At 41.6% G+C, this 20,009-nt stretch overlaps 1 protein-coding gene across 1 annotated transcript; it reads left to right on the top strand.

Moving 5' to 3' along the window:
* The first annotated feature begins 837 nt into the window (after positions 1–837).
* Positions 838–9,284, top strand: LOC116732574 (alpha-tectorin-like). Its single transcript, XM_032582852.1, has 17 exons — positions 838–957; positions 1,398–1,607; positions 1,848–1,910; positions 3,378–3,471; positions 3,578–3,704; positions 4,280–4,541; positions 5,247–5,403; positions 5,497–5,584; positions 5,678–5,740; positions 5,891–6,087; positions 6,166–6,300; positions 6,387–6,574; positions 6,663–6,814; positions 7,497–7,742; positions 7,830–7,992; positions 8,109–8,192; positions 8,690–9,284. Exons 1-16 carry the CDS (start codon positions 841–843, stop codon positions 8,190–8,192), a joined length of 2,346 nt encoding a protein of 781 aa, XP_032438743.1. The 5' UTR covers positions 838–840; the 3' UTR covers positions 8,690–9,284.
* Positions 9,285–20,009: the final 10,725 nt, after the last annotated feature.

The raw sequence follows: 20,009 nt of genomic DNA on the forward strand, positions 1-20,009 counted from the left end.
CACACAGCCTCCAGCTGTTTGTGTTGGCATCAGGCTGAGCACTGAATGCCAGCTGCTTCCTGTTGGACGTCGTTCCAACCAGAGTTTAGCTGCTTCGTCTGTTTGGTGTCAGGCTCTTTGTTACACAAGCAGTTTTGTGAGGTGACATGATTCAGCTCACTACCAGCGCTGCTGTTTGGATCAACCAGACTCACTACAGATCAAAACCAGGACCGGATCATTTTGAAGCCTCAGAATCTGGCAACAGATCAGAAAGAGTTGGAAGTTGCCAGATATTGCCATTAATCCACTTTAAGTTTTGGTTTAACATCAGGACTTCAGATTTCTGGGAGAAATCTGAAACAAATATCATCATTTAGGTCCTGCTGCTGATTCATCTGCCTTGTTGTCAGTAACTTTACAGCCTGTGTTTGTACAGAGGACATTTGTGGCCCCTGCAGGTGTCCCTGTGGCCCCAGGTGGCTTCCTCACCTCCAAGGAAGACAAACCAGCAACAGATTCTGCCTCAAAGGAATTCATTCATGACTGAAATAAAACGAGACATTCAAACTTCAACAATAAACTTAGCAGAAAGTAAAAACTGATTTATGTTTCATGTGATGTTCTGTTTTCCAGCTCTCTGATTGGTCGCCTCCAACATGCTCTGCCTCCTGCTCCTCTTCCTCTCTGCTGCCATGTTGCTGCCAGGTGAGTTCCTGCAGTTAGAAGCAGTTTCTGCTGAGTCAGTGAAGATGGAGGAACGGAGCTCCTGCTGCCATCTTGGTCTCCAAACAGACCAACTGATGCTGGTTTATTCATCTACAGATTGTCATGTTGCTGCCAGACTCTGGTTCTCATCTCATGTGTCTCTGTGTTTCAGGAGCTGCTGACCAGCTTGCAGTATTTACTATGAACACAGAGGTGGACATCAGCTCATGCCCCATCACGTACTTTGGACAGAAATACGAACAACTTTATGTGAGTAAAATGACTGGATGAACCTCTACTAATTATTGCTTAGTCAGACGCATGATGATGATGATGATGATGATGGTGATGATGATGGTGATGTTGCTGATGATGATGATGATGATGATGATGTTGCTGATGATGATGATGATGATGATGTTGCTGATGATGATGATGTTGCTGATGATGATGATGATGATGATGATGATGATGATGATGATGATGGTGATGTTGATGATGATGATGATCTCTGCAGCTTCAGAGCTCTGAGTCTGCCTGCTTTTATTTTGAAGCAAACACAGGAAGTAGGAGTCCAGAGGATTTCTGCTCATTTAATCAGAAACTGATCTGTAGAGTTTTATTCCTCAGGACTTCCAGACTCTTTTCTCTTCCTGATGAATCTTTGTGGGTCGGTTTTTCTTTGACTTGTTGTGTTTCTGTTTTTTCAGCTGAACTTCACCAGTGACAACTTTGTTCTCTGTTTCACCGGCTTTTATGAGCCTCAGGGCAGAGGAGACTGCTTGGTGGCGCCTCAAACAGACAACACACAGTTTTATCTTCAAAGTGTGCCTGACTATGTTGAACTGCAAAACATCGTCCAGAATCTGCCAAGCATTAAGAACACTGGGGAGTGCTACATGTTCTTTATGAACTCTGCAGTAAGTTCTGTTCAGTGATTTAAATCTGTTTTCTGGTTTTAGAAAAGACTTAAACACAAAACATTGATGGAAGAATATGAATGAACTGATAGAACTGTATGAGCTGTTTACGTTTAGTTCTTATATTTTATTCATTGTTTATATCGCCTATAGTATGTAATTATGTTTCATGCTAAGACTTTTTGTGAAAACCTTTTGACTGGATCAAACCTGCTGACTGTTTTTTTGTATTTTTTTTAGTACACTTTTCTTCTAGTAAACTTTGGATCACAAAGTGCTTTTATGAATGTAGACCAACCAGTGGTAAGTCTTTACATCTTTTACAAAATACAGGAAAAGCTTTGAGTTAATAATTAAATATTGTCAGATCTAAACATCTACCTGAAGATTTTCCTGATTATATTCAGTTTTTATCAAGACATCCTTTAGACTCCACGTCCACTGGCGTGGACATGATGTTTTTCTGGGATTAAACTAATAAAAATATTAGGGAATTGGTTATTTACATGATGCTTGTTATAGTTTGGTTTATTATTAAGCAAAAACAATAAAGTTTAGACCCTTAAGTTGATACTAGTGAGTTTCAGTCATCCAGACGAGCATGTGACTGAAAACAGACGGGGAGGAGGAAGCTTCTGTTTTACTTCAAAAATATTCTTTATGTTCATAGCAGCACAGAAAAGTTTTCTCTGTATATTTTTAAGTATTTCCAGTAATAGTATTTGAAAGTATTTTGAACATTTTTCCTCTCATTAAATCGTAGGACTTTTTTTAAAGTTGAATGTCCATCCCAATGGACATCAGGACTTTGTGTTGGCTGTACAGCGCCTAATTATTCAGTGTTACTGTGCAAAGAAAGAAGCATGTCTGAACATTTCATAGCCAGTTTGTGATTTCATAATGATTTTCTGTTATTTTCTCAATGATGGAGTAAAAACTGTCAAACCTTCTTGAACTGACGGTACATCAAGAAATTTCTGATCCAGTGATTGGATGAGGAAAATAAGCCACAGGAATTAGATGGTAAATTGAGAAGTAAAGCATTCCCAGTTTTTCAGTGTCTCATCCAGAGAAGTTCAGCTTCACAGTGAATCAGTGGGTGTTGTTGTCCTGCTAGATCAAATTATCAGTCTGTAAACACAAAAATCTGAGAAAAAAGTCAGAGCCGACTGGATGCAAGACGCCATAATGCACAGAAAAACACATTTCTGCTGTAAGAAATGTAAAATCCAAACTGAAACTGCTTCAAGGTGTTCATAAAAAATAAAGGTTACATGGAAATAGCCAGCAGTTTGATAACTGTGTAATCTATTGTTATATGTTTACATCACTACAAATAATAGCATGTCAATACATCTGAAAGTTCAATGGCCATCACTAAAGTCAAAGCTATATTTTATATTATTTATTCTCTATTCAGACATGCACACTGATAAACAAAACAGCAAAATCCAGTTTAAAAGGTTGAGACCATGAGTTATTGCATGAAGCTCTGCGGGGAAAGTATAGAAGTTTTCATGACGTTCTACGTTCATTTAGTCAAGATGTCCATTACAATGGACACCATGAAAAACATAGAAACATGAGACAAAAAACATATAGAAACATGAGACAGGAAAAATGTCTGTTTCGCTCTTTAGAGTAAAAATCAGCTGAGTAAAACAAAGTTTTGGCTCAAAGAAAGAAATGAGTTTTTATCAAGACATTTTTAATGAAATCAGTTTTTATTCTGTGTTGAGTCTCTGTGGTTCTGACTCTGTTGTTCTGCAGTTCACTGATTTTCTGGTGGATGGAAACAAAGTTTTCCCTCCGAGTGTTGCAAACCAGCAAGCCTACGCAGATCTGAGCGGCTGCAGGTCATCAGGTCAGTGAACCTCTGAATCCAAACCTGAACTTTGAGATTCAGTGAAACAGTTTTTCCTCAGATAAACTGAGTTTCTGAGTTTTCTGTCTCTTCCTTCGTTTCTCAGGTGTTCTGTTCAGACCTGGAGACGTCAGCTCTGATCCAATAACCTGCAGGACTCTCACCTGTTCTCAGTCTGCAGTCCTCCAGAAAACCAGCTGTGGGCCCACGGAGCGTTGTCAAGGCAACGGCGTGTAAATATGGTCATTTTTACTTATTTACGCGCTCAAAGTCCTGCTACTAAAAACAGCACTTTGAAGGGTGCTTTATAAATAAAATTGATTGATTGATTTTGTATTTGAAAAGTGGGAAAGAGAAAAATGTGTTTTCAAATTTGACTCATGAAGTTAAATTTCACTGGAGCTGTGGTCTTTTTCACAGCAAGCATTAACTTTCAAGGAGCAGCAGGAAGTGTTAAATGAGCTTTTATTGTGAAGGAGAAGCACGAAGTGATAAATGAGCTTTTATTGTGAAGGAGAAGCATGAAGTGATAAATGAGGTTTTATTGTGAAGGAGAAGCATGAAGTGATAAATGAGCTTTTATTGTGAAGGAGCAGCAGGAAGTGAGCAGCGGTGGAGAACAGATCAGAGATCAGTGAGGCTGAAATGAATCTTTCTGCACAGCAGTTGGTCTAAATCTGAGTCCTTCACATCAGTCAGACCTCAGTAACATACTGACTACTGATCCAGAGAGCTGGAGGAGTAGAGCGCCCCCTGGTGGCTGTGGCCCCCAGCAACAGGTCTTGATGTTTGTTTCTGCCTCCACCAGCTGCTCCTCTGCCTCCTCGTTGGGCTCCGTCTGCACGGTGACGGGTCCGGCTGTGGTGGACTTCCAGGGCCAGCAGAACTCTGTGAAGGACCGGTGCTGGTACTCTCTGCTGAGGATCCCATCAGGCCCAGACTTCCAGGTTCTGGCCCACTTCCAGGAGCGGCGCCGTAAAGACGTGAGCTTCCTGGACGGCGTGACGCTGCGACTGAACGGGTTCACATCGGCCGTTGACATCCAGCTGAAACAAGGAGGCAGAGTTCTGGTGAGCCGCTGCAGACGCTTCATGGCTTCCAGCAGGGCCGTAATCTGGATCCTGGGGTTCTGGGGGCCCAGCCCAGGAACCTCTGGATTTATGAAACAAATGCAACTTTTTCTGCTGCTAAAGAGCAAACTGATACTTATAAGAGACTGAAGTTAAAACAAAATGAAGTTAAAACAAAATCATTTTAAATGTTCACAACAGGAAAAACACTAGCAATGAATTTGATGATTAAATTTCCTAATTTAAAAGTTTTGATTAAAAAAATCTTAGACTTTATAGTTTTTGTGGTTTCTTATCTCCTGAACCCAAAAGAACTGAAACAGTTTTGAACTTTTTTTCTATCAGCTTTGATCCTAAAGACAACTTATAAAAAATATTTTCTGAGTTTTAGCTGAAAACAAAAGTCAGATTCAGTTTTAGTTGAACTTTTTCAGTTGGTTCATAATTTGTTTCAGTCATTCTGTGTGTGTGTGTTTAAAGCTTTCCTCATGCTACAGAACCTTTTCAGAGCTGCTGAGTCACAGGTCCGCTGTAGTCTGAAGTTTGTAGGTGAAGCAGCGTCTCTCTGCTGCTTCACCAGCAGGGGGCGCCACCTTCCGAAGCCCCTCCAGACTCGCCTGTAGCTCCTTTTCTCAGACAGACCTCCAGGTTTCTGTGGCTCAGCCTCTGAGTTCTGACAGTCCGCTGTGTCTCTGTGGGTCGCAGCTGAACGGCTCGCCGCTGACCCTCAGCGGCTCGGTTCAGACGGGTCACGGTGTGAACCTCTCCAAGGACCAAACTGGAGTCACTGTCCAGGCGTCCCTGTCCGACTTCTCTGCTTCTGTCTTCTTTGACGGCTCCACGGCTCAGATCCACCTGAAAGGTACAGAGCATCAGATGAGTTTGGATCCTGAGGATCGCTGCTGTCCTGCAGTCTGATGCTGATTGTCTCTCACTGCGTCCTGAACCCGTCCAGGTTCTTATGGACTGCCTCTGCAGGGTCTGTGCGGAAACGCCAGCAGGTCTCTGAGTGAAGAGCGGCTCTCTGAGGACGGCTCCACCAGGTCAGACCTCCTTACCGACCGACCGCTGCTGGACGGACGGACTGCAGGTAAACTCAGGAATCGGTCCTGACCTTGTTGTGTGTCGCCCCCTAGCTGTGAGGCGCAGTACACCGACGCTACTGACACAACCACCAGCTGCACCAAGATGGCTGAACGGTGAGCACATTGATCCAGAACCTTTAGTCTGAGTTTCTCTCTGATCTCTGGGGGAAACTTCATGTTTCATGGTGTTTGATGCCTCGTGACGTCAGTTGTGATGGGAGACGAATCCGTTTATTGATCATTGATTGTCTCCATGTGGAGCAGCTGTAGCCTCCTGAAGGAGGCGCCCTTCTCCTCCTGCGGCGTGGACCCAGAGCCCTACATGGCCGCCTGCACAGACACTTTGTGCCGCTATCCGGATCTGGATGGCCTCAGCTGTCGGTTCCTGGAGGCCTACGCCAGAGCCTGCAGCCTGCAGAGCAGCGCCGCACCGGAGGACTGGAGGTCCAAGGCTCAGTGCTGTAAGACCTGCTGCCCTCCGTCTGCTCCATGAATCTGCTGCTGCTGCTGCTTTTCACAGTAATGCATCTGCTCTGCAGCGCCCCCTGGGGCCGTCTGTCAGGACAGGACCTGCAGCGATCACGAGTTCTGTGGAGAGAAGACAGCTGGAGGAGAAACTCGCTGCTTCTGTCGGGCCATTTTTGCCTCCAAGTACAGACAGACGAACTCTTTGGGTAGGACAGCTGTGACCTGAGAACAGGCCTGAATGTTTGGAGGAAACCCTCTGACTGCCTCTCCTCACCAACGCTGTAACCTCCAGGTGATCCGCCGGTCTGCAGGCAGAGCTCTACTTCTCTCTCTCTGGTCGGGTGTCTCCTGGAGGACAAAGGCATCGACTACTCTGACTTACAGCTCAAAGATCCGACCTGCAGAGGTCAGATGGACCAGCAGACCCACATGGTGACCTTCAGCTTCAACAGCACCGACCTCTGTGGGACTGAGGTCACGGTGGGTTCGCGCTCTGCTTCGGGACCTTGATGTGGAGGCAACTTTCACAGGTCAGCTTTTGGTACGGAGTTAATGTTTCTGTTTGCAGACCCACAACAGCCAAACCATCTACAAGAACACCATCATGACACAGAACCTCTCCTCTGGAGGAATCACTCGCCAAGACCAGGTCTACATCGGGTTTTCCTGCGTTGAGACCCAGCCGGACATACAGACGGTGGCTTTCAGGATCAAAGACAGGTGGGTGTTGATCCCATCAGGTAAACTTGTGGTTTTAGTTTCAGAATCAGGTGAAAAAGATTCAGTAAAACATTACAGAATAGTTTGGTCAGTTTCTGTAGGAATAGATTGATATAACAGAGTCCAATCCTTTCTCTTTATGATTCAGGTCAAAGTGATTTTACAGATTTGGCCAAAAGCTTAAACACTCTATGAAATACTAGATGTAGCTACGTTGTCCTATCATAGATATATGTTGCATAGAAAACATAACTTTGAAGAGTTGGAAGCTTTTAGACTCCTGTAACTTGGGTCGTTCCTTCATCAACGTGTCTGTAGCGTAAAATTGAGCTGAATGCAGTTTGGTTCCCCTACGAGATGAACCCGTCGTCATAGCAACATCGTGACGGCCCACAGCGTCTGTTGACGAGGGCAGTGATTGGATGTGGCCTGTGAACAAGCAGGAAGCAGAGGGGAAATAATGGGAGGCAAAACAGGTGCAGAAAACCAAGACATAACAAAACCTACTAGAAAGAAAAGAAGCTCCGGTTAAGCTGACGTAAAAACTGAAACACCAAGGAGACGACCACAGCTAGCATCTCCATATGACAGTACAAACCTGCTGGATGCAGAAAGCAAAGTAAAATCTTTGAGCAGTCAGAAGTAGAAGCAGACTCCTGCCAGCTGTGTGTGTCCTCTGCAGCTCTGTGGTTCAGTTCATCTCATCCGGACTTTGGAATTACTCTCTGACCATGAAGGCCTACACCGACGCCCACCGAACTCAAGCTGTGGCCTCAAACACCGAAGTTCGCCTGAACCAGAAGATCTGGGTGGAGCTGGACGCCAACGGCCTGAATGAAAGCCTGGTTGCCTTGGTGATGGACTCCTGCTGGGCGACGGACAAGGAATCGGCCAACGCTAGCCGTAAACATTACCTGATCAAGAACGGGTGAGACCGCTGCCCATATTCAGCCTCTGTGACCTTTCTAACCTCTCTGATCCGACCACCAACGTTTGATTTGACGCTTGTGAGCAGTTGTCCAAACCCTGAGGACCAGACGGTGAGCATGGAGGCAAACGGAAAGGGAACCTCCAACTCCTTCTCCTTCAACATGTTCCAGTTCATTGGGAGCTCAGCTGAGGTCTACCTGCACTGCAAACTGCAGCTCTGCATCAAACAGGAGAACACCTGCGTCAAGGTGCAGCTTCTCTGAATCTCACTCACCTCAGGATGTTTGACGCTAACACACTATGAGAGACAAAGTTCAGCTTTGACAGTCATTGAAATGTAGACTTGTCTGTCCTTCACTTCTAGACGTGTGGTGGAACTCGGAGACGCAGATCTGTCCGGTCCCAGTCTGGAGCTGCTGCCTTCATCAGCATGGCTTGGACTGCCTAGGTAAGACTGTCTGTTATTCTGACATATTATTATTATTATTATTATTCACATTTATAATTGTTCCTTCCCATTAATCCTTTAGTGATTATCTCAGATGGGGTCAGTGGATCAGTAGCTTGAACTCTCCACTAGGGGTCGTAACTAGTCGTCTAGTTTACGGTAACACCGCTGGATCTTTAGACACGGTTGCAGGATCATGAAAATGAAAACCTCAAACTCTGATAGTCGTCACATCAATGGAGACAGAAATAGAAATGGACAAAGTTCCTGATGGATGGGAAGAGAGACCAAGCTTGAACTTTTTACAGGGTTTGTTTTTGTGACAAAATGTTGGTGTTGAAGCTTTTTAAAGGAAGATTTCCTGAGTTTTGCACATAATGTTTGAGTTATTAAAATATGAGGGGAAAAACTTTTCATCATCTTGTAAAGCTGATGTCCAGTTGAACCACAGCAGTTTGTGAAGTCTGGTTCAAACTTTGCTCCTGTTGTCTTTTCAGGTGAAGGACCTCAAACTCCATGAAGATCCAGTCTGTGGACCGGTTCTGATCCAGACCCGGGTGTTATGAGGAAATCTCTGACACATAGCGGTTCTACTGCTGAGCGTTTCTTTGTATTAATCAAATGTGGTGAAGGGAAGTGAGTGAAACACTAAACTAATCAGAGTTTATAGTTGGTCTTCAATGAAAGAAGCTTTTTGATTCTCACGTTGTCTGAGCTCAACACATTGTAGATGTGAAACATCCCATAATGCACAGAGGAAAACAGAGAGCAGAATGAGGCTGCAGTGGTTCACAGTGAGCTTCAATGTTTCAGTCAGCTCTACAATCAGGAGGAATTTGATTTCATTTCTAGTCTCAATGATCAGTAAAGGTTTAGCAGGGATTGGTGGCTGTTACTGAGCCGTTTTTCTTCTTCTGAAGCTGAAATTTACAGAAACTCCAACATGACGTTTGTAGGTTGATGTCAGTTTTTAACATCTATAAAATTATTATCATGTTAAGTTTTCAATTCAGAAAGTTAAAGCAGAGTTTTAACTCTTACAAATGTAAAACTGGAGCACTTCCCCCTCTTGTGGCTACAATTTGTATTACATACAAGCTTTAACTGGTCATTTGTTTTAAATTCTTCTAAACTTAGACAGAATAAAAGCCATTTGAGGTCAAATAAATGATTTTTTTTCCCATTCTGCTTTCGGCCTTTTGTAGTTTTTCTTCAGTCTTTGGATGGATTGTTGTTGTTTCTTGTTTGGTTTTCATGTTGGACATCTGATGTGCGGCGGCGACATAAAGATCAGCACTTTTGATTTCTAATCACTAAAATAATTAAAGTGTGCAATGATGATTATTAATCAAACATTTTTAGTTTTTATAATAACTACTTTGGATGAAGGTGATTAAAGTTGTAATTCATGTTTTAATCAGCAAATAAACATTAAAAATAAAAGTCTGTATTTGGTCTGTTATTCATGTTGAATATCCAGGTCGGCGTGGGATATTTATGTATTTAGATTACAAAAGGCATTTATTTGACAAGATAATCAAAGTCCTTATTACTAAAGGTTTTGTTGAAATTTGATCATTTTGATGGATTTAGATGAAACTGACTGTTTTAAGGTCAAAGTTGTGTAATTGCATGAGAGCTGGAGCCGCATCAGGCCGGCAGGGCGGCATTGACCTTTGAACTCTTTGAAGAATTAATGAGCTACACCAACATTTCATTTCCCATTAATAAAGTGGTTTTGAATTCAAATTGAATTTGAAAAGCCTGCATGTAACAAGTATGAATAGTAATCTAAGCTTTAGTGAAGTTTCACAAATCACCTAAAGGTTTCACAAATCCCAAACATGGATTAAAATATTCTGTTATTAGAGCAGAATAATCCAGTCCAGGTTTGAAGAGTCCAGGTGTTGTAGTTTTTAACCTAGAGCCGAATAAAGATGCGGAAGGTGGTGAAAAATTGGGTGGAATCGCCCTTTAGTCATTTCCCCAATCGGAACCAACTTCAGCTTGGTTCTGCAGACCGGGCTTCTCTGCCGGAGAGAGAAATATGGAGATTTAATTCATGACTCACTGGCAGGAACAGACGGCCAGACGAGGCTTTTCTGTCTCATGACCGTCGTTGAGTTTGTAATAATCGCCTCAGAGGCTGTTTTCTGTTCGGACCTGTTAGAAAAATTATCTAAGTTCATTTACTTGTGAGTTTATTTGAAAGGTTATGTTTTCATATTATTATTTTGTGTGTTGTTTACTTGACTCCTTTTCTTCTGTGAAATACTATTAACCATTTTTAGGATGTTTGCCTGGAGGCTAGAGAAGTTTGCACATTCCTGTGTTACCAGCTACATGTGTAACTGATTAGTTGTGGTCAGCCACATGCCCTTGTAAGGGCATGTCCACAGAAGGTTCCAGCACACCCTGTAGAAAACAGGTCATTGGTCAAATTCTTTGTGTGACTATATGAAAAAGCCCAACCTCCTTCCTTGTATTTTCTAATAAAGCCAAATGCAGACAAAGATCGGGCATAGTTGATCCCAGACAGTGTTTGACGGCGGCTTTCCGCGTCTCGGATCTTTCCCTCCTTTTCTGCAGAAAAGAAAATTGTGTCTCTGGTTGAATCTTTGCAAGTTAGGAATTAAAATAAACCCATCATTTGGGGGCTCGTTCAGGGATTCCCAACATACCCACCGCTGACGGAAGGAGTAAGACGTGCTGAAATCTGCCGGCAGTATTCTGAAAAGTCCCGGGGGGCAATTTCCTCGCTGGGCCAGTGTCTTATGTCAAGCTCCTTCTGCCAACGGTGGATTGACGGGACTCAAAACCGAGACAGAGCAGGATTCAACCAAGTAAGCAAATGGAATGTTACGGGCGGTTTTCAAGTCCCCCGTTTGACGTCAAGAAAAAAAAAAAAAGGGAAAGTATAAAAAACACACGTAGGGAAAGGCAATAAATGTGATACCTAAAAAACAGTGGGAAAGGTGAGTGGTGGGCTTGTTGGGGATGATCATCAAGAATTCTCCACTCAAATCATTTATTGAATTTAGTCCAAGCGAGAATTACCACAACAAGAACTTGGCCACCACCCTACTCTTCCTATCCCCCGTTCTGTAGAGTCCACCCTAGGTGTGTAAAGAACGGGATGAACACACTGTAAAATATGGGTTTTTCACACGGGAAGGAGAAAAGTCTTAAAGGGGATGAGAAGTTAATGTGTCAGATGGAGCCAGGAAACTTAAAGTACCTGACTAAATGGAAAAAGAAGTACGGTGTAGATGGTATGTTGAAAGTAAAATAAAGAAAAAACGTGGTGTTTCGGTTTTAAAATAAGGGTTAAGTAAAAACCTGGTACCAGAAAACAGGAAATTATTGGTTATTGTTAGATTCTAACATAAGTTTGAGATGTCTCTTTTTAAATGTGCACGGTATTTAAAACAGGTTCCTGAAGACTAGAGTTTAAAATTAATTAAATTAAAACATTAAAAATGTTAACAAAACATTGGAAAATTCCTGAAGCTTCAGTAAAATTTGATGAAAAATTAGAGTAAAATTTGATAAAATAATGAGGACAGACTGAAAATTGGTGACTGATGAAATTTTGACTGACTACAAATCTGACCAGTTGTTTTGTGTTTTGTGTTTTTGTTTGTGTTACAATTCCTGTTGGTGTGAAAGAGTGTGTGTAATTGGAGATAAAATACACCTTGGTATTTTATGTCATATAAATACAACGAGAATGTAAACAGCACCTCTGTAAGTGGATGCCATAGGCAAGAATTTCTCACTTGGAACAACCAAGTAGAAGCAGAAATTACCCTGCAGAGCATTTTTTTAGTGCTGTCTCGTGGTGCAAAATGTCTAGTTTTTAGAACACCCTATGTGTTAAACTGGACTAAATTATTCAAATTAAGCAACAACAGCAGTAAGTGTGACCTGCAGTGTAAAGATTGGAAGGTATTGAAAGATAGAATCCTGATAAAATAAAACATCTGAACAAATTGAAAGTAAAAATATGGGTTCTAAGGCTAAATAAATTGGTAGAACTACAGGATGAAATATAAATAAATAAAGAATAAGCCAAGAAAATGAGGTCACAGATAATTGTGGAAATGATGTATTGGCAAATTAATAGATGACTAAATGAAAAATAAAGTAAATAAATAGATAAATACATAAATGATTAGGTAGAGAAATAAATAAAATAAAAAATGTATATAGAATTGAGAACTAAAATATTAGATAAAAATGTTAATTATTCCTTCTAGGCTGAGAAGGTAGTAGTAAAAATAGAATAAAATACAATGAGCTACAATGGGACCTTTTTAATGAGTTGAGGATAAAGAAAAAACAGAAAAGATCTTTAGAGAAACAGGCCCTAACTGTAAGAGGAATTGCCCAGATAACAACAAACTGCAGCATGCGGCTGATTCTAGATAGTTTCACAATCAGTCTTTTTAAACTGACCAAAACTTTAAGATAGATAAATATTATTAAATCTACAGGACTTATTGATAATTAAGACAGGATAAATTAGAAGTAACTCTCTTGTTAAATAGAAATTGATTAAATACAGAAACGTTTGCTAAAATTTACAAGATTTGTTGTTGAAGGATAACATTAAGTTTGAAATAACTTATTGGTTAATGAAAAAAGTTCATGTGGAACTATTGTAGAGAATCAATATTAAACTGTAATAAGAGATGATTAAAAAGTGCCTACAGAAAGAGAGGGCTGCAAATAAAATAAGAAAATAAGAAAAAAATAAAATAAATACAACAAAACAGGAAAAAGCGACAAGTATGTTTATTTAGACAAGAGAATAATGAAGCCCAGGGAGGAGTTACAACCCCCACTCACAGCAGCTCAGCAGGGGAGAACAAGAAGAGCTGTGCTGTAACTTCTACCCCCACTAGATTCAACTAACCAACATGTGAAGCCTCTTTACAAAACACTAGTATATGTTGTTTTAAGTATAAAGCAACCCCAAATTTTAAAATTAGATGAAACCAAAACATATCTAATGATTCAAGTGCCAAAGCCTAATAAAGCAGTAGAAGAATTAGAAGTTCCTCCTGAAATCCTTACTGACTCTCTTTCCTGCCATAAAATCATTCCCTCCAAGAGGTGAAGGAAAGTTCATATGGTGGGTTAAAGATTTGTTTTGTGATCTGACAATAGAGATTGCTCAGACTAGTGTAGTGACCTTAAAACATAAAGTGTGAAATCTAATAAATACAAAGGATTTAATTAACCTTTTTTCCTAAGGAACATAGAGATTGGCTGTTTAAATCTTAGGGTTTTGTTTGGCACCGTAGATTATAGGAAGATGTAGAGAGTCTTTACCATCACATAAGGCAGGATTTTGATGTAGTTTTAGTTTCCTAAAATTCAGAGAACCATTTTCTCTTTAGTGCAGGTTGTTTAAGCAAGCAAATACATAGTGAGCAATGAAATAATGTGGAAAATGTTAAATGTAAGTTTTTAGCATCAAAACACCAAGTCTAAATTGGTAAACATGCTTTGTCAAACATTAGTTAAAATTCTTTGTAAAATGAATTATTTGAAAATCATAAGAGTAAAATGAAATAATGAGCTTTAAAACTGTAATGTGAAGTGTTTTGGGAAAATAGAGTCATCTTGAAGGTTTAAATCATGCTGAAATAAATGATTCTGTTTGTTTTGAAAGTTGACCTTTTAGGGAAAAGGGCAGCATTGAATATGGGTAGAATTTCTCAGGTAAAATAATAAACCTGTTTCATCAACATCTTTATTTAAAGTAGTAGAAATTATGATACATTAGCAGGTAATGCATCATCAGGGAGGAGAATATGTTATGGGTTTATCTTTTATATTACTTAATTAGATTACTGAAACTTATATTACTTAAACAAAATATTTGAAGAACATGTCTGATCTGTACTAAACATAAAAGTGAAAGGAAAGATATTGTCTGGTGAAATATATGCTTATTTTAAATGGATTTGAGTTGTTCTCCATTAAAGATGTTCTGACAATGGGCTAAAGTATTTTGAAACCAATAGATAACAAATTTATAGTGATAATGAAGCATATTTTGGTTAATTAACTTGGGGAAATAATTATAGAAATTAAAAATATTATTGTGCTAGCCATTTTCAGAGCACTAATTTAATGGATTAAGAATGTTTTAAGAAATGCTTTGAAGAATCTGTTATTGATTAAATTATCACTAATCAGTAGAAGTACTCAGGTGGGTCTGAGATGTGGGATTATAATGATTTTTCTAAACTTGATTTTTGTTTTGATTTACATCCATTTAAAATGACTTTGAATAAAACTTTAAATTCTACTACCAGTAAAAGGCCTAGAGAAAAATTGGTGTATTTTGAAAATGTCTGGATTTGTTAAGTTATACATTGACATTATAATTACCCCAGGTCTAACTCTTTTGAATCTTTGTTTAAGGAAAGCATGTAGAATGTTTTAGACAAACTACCAGTAAAATCTAGTTTGTTCTATAAAAGTAATTTAAACTGGACTGTTTAATTCACACTGATATTCATTGTTTTGATGGTAAATGTAAGCTATACAACTACGTCTTTAAGCTTTTGTTATTGTTTTGTTTTTGTTCAGTCTTATATTACAAGATTAGTTTAAAATGAAGATCTGCATATGCTTAACATTCAGGGCAAACATTAATTTAGAACCTTGTCTTTTGAAGCAGGTGATTACAGGGTTTCGGTGTTTTCCATCTGTTGGAGGTGTAGTATATAATAATAGAAACGTAAATTGAATGGATCAAATCCACCATTTAATGAGCAGAACTTAGTAAAACTGGACAAGCAGGAGATAAGGTTTCGCATGATGAGTTGCTCATGGCTTTCTACACACAGACTGGCCTAAAGTTCAGAGCTCCAGGCCTGACTCTGGACTCTACAACAAAAGCTGTTATCCCTGAAGAAGAGTGCGACTGCTTGGAGAAGCGGTTTCACATTTATTCCGACGATAGCAGCCACAGTGGGAACGAGCGGTGGAGAATTCACTCGGACACAGAGTGAATTGAAGATATTTGTGTTGAATACACAAATGAATGATGCCTTTGGAAAATCTGATCTCTGTTTTGTCATTGCAGTTTTGCAGCTGTTTTTCTGGTGTCCTGTGGATGTGGTCTCATTCAAAGTCTGCGTTCTTTGATAAAAGATTAAAGTAATTCCCCTGATGGAAAATAACAAAGCCAAATTTACTTTTTTAAGTTAAGCCATTGTTTGATTATGCTGACACTGATGAACTTAGACTTAGACTTAGACTTAGACTGACTTTATTGTCATTTTGCATGCACAGGGTGTATACAGAACGAAATTTCGTTGCATACGGCTCAGGACAATGTTTTGAGCTTTCAATGTTGTGAGGTTACTCCAGAAAAAAATAAAATACAGTATAAAATATGAATATAAATATAAATATAAAATATAAAGTGCAGGACTGACAGTAAAAAGGAAGTTACTTAGCTCTGTACATGTGCAAGGTATAAAGTGGAGACCAGATTTTAAGTGCAGTCCAGTTAAGAGTTCAGCAGTCTGATAGCAAATGGGAAAAAGCTGTTTCGGAACCTGGTGGACCTGCACCGGATGCTGCGGAACCTCTTTCCAGAGGGCAGCAGGGAGAACAGTCCATGGTGGGGGTGTGAGGGGTCACTGACGATGTTTCGGCCTCGGGACACGCAGCGCTGGGATGAAATGTCCTGAATGGAGGGAAGGGGGGCCCCGATGATCCTTTCTGCTGTCCGCACCACTCTCCTCACGTTCGTCCAGTTGGAGGCGCTGCAGCTTCCACACCACACAGAGAGGCAGCTGGTCAGAATGCTCTCTATGGTGCTTCTGTAGAACGTCTTGAGGATCGGCGGGGGCAGGTGGTGTGCTCTTCTCATCCTCCGCAGGAAATACAAGCGCTTCTGTGCCCTCTTGGCCAGAGACGTGGTGTTCGCAGTCCAGGTGAGGTCGTTAGTGATGTGCACCCCCAGGAATTTGGTGCTACTGACCACCTCCACAGCCGAGCTGTTGATGAGCAGTGGAGCGTGGCTGGGCCGGTTCTTCCTGAAGTCGACGATCATCTCCTTCGTCTTGTCAACGTTCAGGATCAGGCTGTTGTCTCTGCACCAGTCCACCAGCTGCTCCACCTCCTCTCTGTAGTCCAGGTCGTTGTCGTCTCTGATGAGGCCCACCACCGTTGTGTCGTCCGCGAACTTCACGATGTGGTTGGTGGCGAACCTGGGGACGCAGTCGTGTGTCATCAGAGTGAACAGCAGAGGGCTCAGGACGCAGCCCTGAGGGGAGCCTGTGCTGAGGGTGATGACATCGGAGGTGTGTTGTCCGATCCGGACTGACTGAGGTCTGTCGGTGAGGAAGTCTAGCAGCCAGTTGCGCAGGGGGGTGCTGAAGCCCAGGTGTCCCAGTTTTCCTGCCAGATGCTGTGGGATGATTGTGTTGAACGCTGAGCTGAAGTCCAGGAACAACATCCGCACATGAGTGTTCTTCTCCTCCAGGTGAGCCAGGCTCAGGTGTAGGGCGGAGGAGATGGCGTCCTCAGTGGAGCGGTTTCGGCGGTAGGCAAACTGGAACGGGTCGAATGTGGAGGGGAGTCTGGAGACGATGTGTTCTTTTACCAGCCTTTCAAAGCACTTCATCATGATGGGAGTCAGTGCCACAGGCCGGTAATCGTTGAAAGAGGTGACTTGAGGTTTCTTTGGCACCGGAATGATGGAGGCAGTTTTGAGACAGGCTGGCACTGTGGCTTGGTCCAGTGAGGTGTTAAAAATGTCTGTTAGGACACCAGCCAGCTGACCTGCGCATTCCCTGAACACCCGCCCAGGTATGTTGTCGGGACCTGGGGCCTTCCGTGGGTTGACTCTTTTCAGAGTCTTCAATACATCGGCTGTGTCCAGGCAGAGTGCCTCCTCTTCCTGGTGGGGAACAGTTTTCTTTGCCGGAGTACTGTTCAGTGCCTCGAACCTCCCAAAGAAGTTATTGAGTCCATTTAGAAAGTCAGCATCAACTTCACCCACTGGGGGGGAGGATGGATTGTAATCTGTGATCGCCTTTATGCCTTGCCACATACTTCTGGTGTTGCTGGTGTCGTGGAAGAACTCCTGTATTTTTCGACTGTGGGTTCGCTTTGCTAACCTGATAGCACGGTTCAAGTTGGCTCTCGCTGTCCTCAGTGCCTCCTTGTCGCCAGACTTGAAGGCTGAGTTCCGTGCTTTTAGCATTCTACGTACCTCCTTAGTCATCCAGGGTTTTTGGTTGGCCCGGGTGATAATGTTCTTAGTGATGCTGACGTCCTCTGTGCACTTGTTGATGTAGGCTGACACCGTCATGGCGTACTCATTGATGTTGATCTGGTCGTTGTAAGTGGCTGCTGCCTTGAACATCCCAGTCAGAGCACTCAAAACAGTCCTGAAGTGCATCCATGGCCCCCTCAGTCCACATTCTCACCTGCTTCACTGTAGGTTTTGTTCTGGTCAGCAGGGGCTTGTATGCAGGAGTTAGCATAACAGATAGGTGGTCTGAAGAGCCAAGGTGGGGGCAGGCGGCTGCTCTGAATGCTTCTTTGATGTTGGTGTAGGCCAAGTCTAGAGTATCTAGAGTATGAAGATGACACTAGAGAATGTTGTACTTATATTTCTGATGCTAATGAAACCCATTTTGATGAAGCAATGTCTGCCTTGAAAAACCTGCAACAGGCCATGTCACAGGATGCAGTTCCCTCACGAGGAGATTTTTTTTCTTGGCTCATATATGGACCATGGTGGCATCTGCTGTTGAAATTAATGATGCTTCTTCTTCTTATTCTTTTCTTGTTTTGTATTTTTACTGCCTGCATTATTCCATGTTTAAAATCAATGATAGCCAAAACTGTTGGAAATGTTATGTATCAGTATCAACTTGTTGCCTCCATCTCTGAGGGAAACTCTGATGTCTAACGTTGTGACCATACAATGAAAATGTGCCAGCAAGAAATGTGTTTTTGATGTCTGTGTTAGACTTCATAAATAATAATATGAAAAACAGGAGGGAATGTTAGAAAAATTATCTAAGTTCATTTACTTGTGAGTTTATTTGAAAGGTTATGTTTTCATATTATTATTTTCTGTGTTGTTTACTTTACTCCTTTTCTTCGGTGAAATACTATTAACCATTTTTAGGATGTTTGCCTGGAGGCTAGAGAAGTTTGCACATTCCTGTGTTATCAGCTACATGTGTAACTGATTAGTTGTGGTCAGCCCAAGCCCTTGTAAGGGCATGTCGACAGAAGGTTCCAGAACACCCTGTAAAAAAAGGTCATTGGTCAAAATCTTTGTGTGACTCTGTGAAAAAGCCCAACCTCCTTCCTTGTATTTTCTAATAAAGCCAAATGCAGACAAAGATCGGGCAGAGTTGATCCCAGACAGTGTTTGACGGCGACTTTCCGCGTCTCAGATCTTCCCTCCTTTTCTGCAGAAAAGAAAATTGTGTCTCTGGTTGAATCTTTGCAAGTTAGGAATTAAAATAAACCTATCAGACCAGTTTTTCTGATCTCTGCTCTTCATGGTCAGCCGGCGGTTCTGTTGCGCTCAGTTTACAGGTCCACTGCGCTGCTGAAATCTGCCTGACTGGGCGGAAGTGAGGTCAGGAAGGAGTTTGATATGACGCAGTTTGAGACTCTGCAAACCAAGGATGCTGCTTGCTGCGCCCTTTTGGCCGACCAACGGAGGGGCCACTGGGAAGGCCCCAGTTAGCCCCGTATGCCAGTCCGTTCCTGGTAGAGACTGGATTCTAAACTGGGGCAGAAGAAACATTTGAGCTAATAACTGAGAAACTGAAGTGACATTATAAAACATACTGAGGTCATTTTAGTTCAGCATCAGTTTGAAATGTTACCAAACAACAAACTGTGAGTCACATCTGCTGTTCCTTGGAGCTCCACCTGTTAATTACCAGGTGTAATTATTATTATTATTGTCTTCATTCTTCAGCTCATCTTCCTCATATCTGTGGTGTAAATTTGAGGCAATGATGCCTTTTAGGATTCACTGGTTTTATAACCCATTACTGGACAATCCTCTGTAAATGTCCTCTGGTTTCATGAAGGAAAGGTGGAAAATCAGTTGAAGCCCAAAACAAATGTCATGTTGTGAGAAATCACTGAGTTATTAGCATCTGGTGTTTTAATACATGGCTGCAGCTGTGCTCAGTTTTCTGGTTCAGTGACATTCCTTTGCAGGTGTTTCTGTCTTACCATCAGTACAAATAACTGAACAGAATGAGCCCGGGGCAAATACCTGTCCCAGGTGTTTGGCCAATCATCACCGTCACCTCCTCGTCTCCAGGTAGGACGGAGACGCCAAATCGGCCCAGCAGCTCCGGTCACCAGAGAGCTACCTTCATCATCACCTTCATCATCCTCCTGTAGAGGGTAAGACCCGCTGGACTCTCTTCTGCTCATCCATGGAGACATTTCTCACAGAAAACCAAATTCTCTGAGGGGGAAAGAGGAAACATTCACAGCAACAGAGCCACGTAGAAAAACAACCGAAGATTATTACCATCTATTTGCAAAATCACCACCACAACAAGCTTTTAACCATAAATTCTCCAGATGGAGGAAACTTTCAGAAAAACTTTGTTAAAGTTTCATAAACTTTATGTTGACAGAAATTGATTTGGAGAAATTTTACTTCCCCAAATTGTAGCTATGTTACAAAAAAAGGTTTTTTCAATTTGGTCCAAAATCTCCACATAAATTTGCATTTTGGTGCATCTGATGATGAATTGTTAAAATATGATTCATGTTTTGATCAGTTACTTT

Source organism: Xiphophorus hellerii, chromosome 14 (genome assembly GCF_003331165.1).
Source record: "Xiphophorus hellerii strain 12219 chromosome 14, Xiphophorus_hellerii-4.1, whole genome shotgun sequence".
Lineage (NCBI taxonomy): Eukaryota > Metazoa > Chordata > Actinopteri > Cyprinodontiformes > Poeciliidae > Xiphophorus > Xiphophorus hellerii.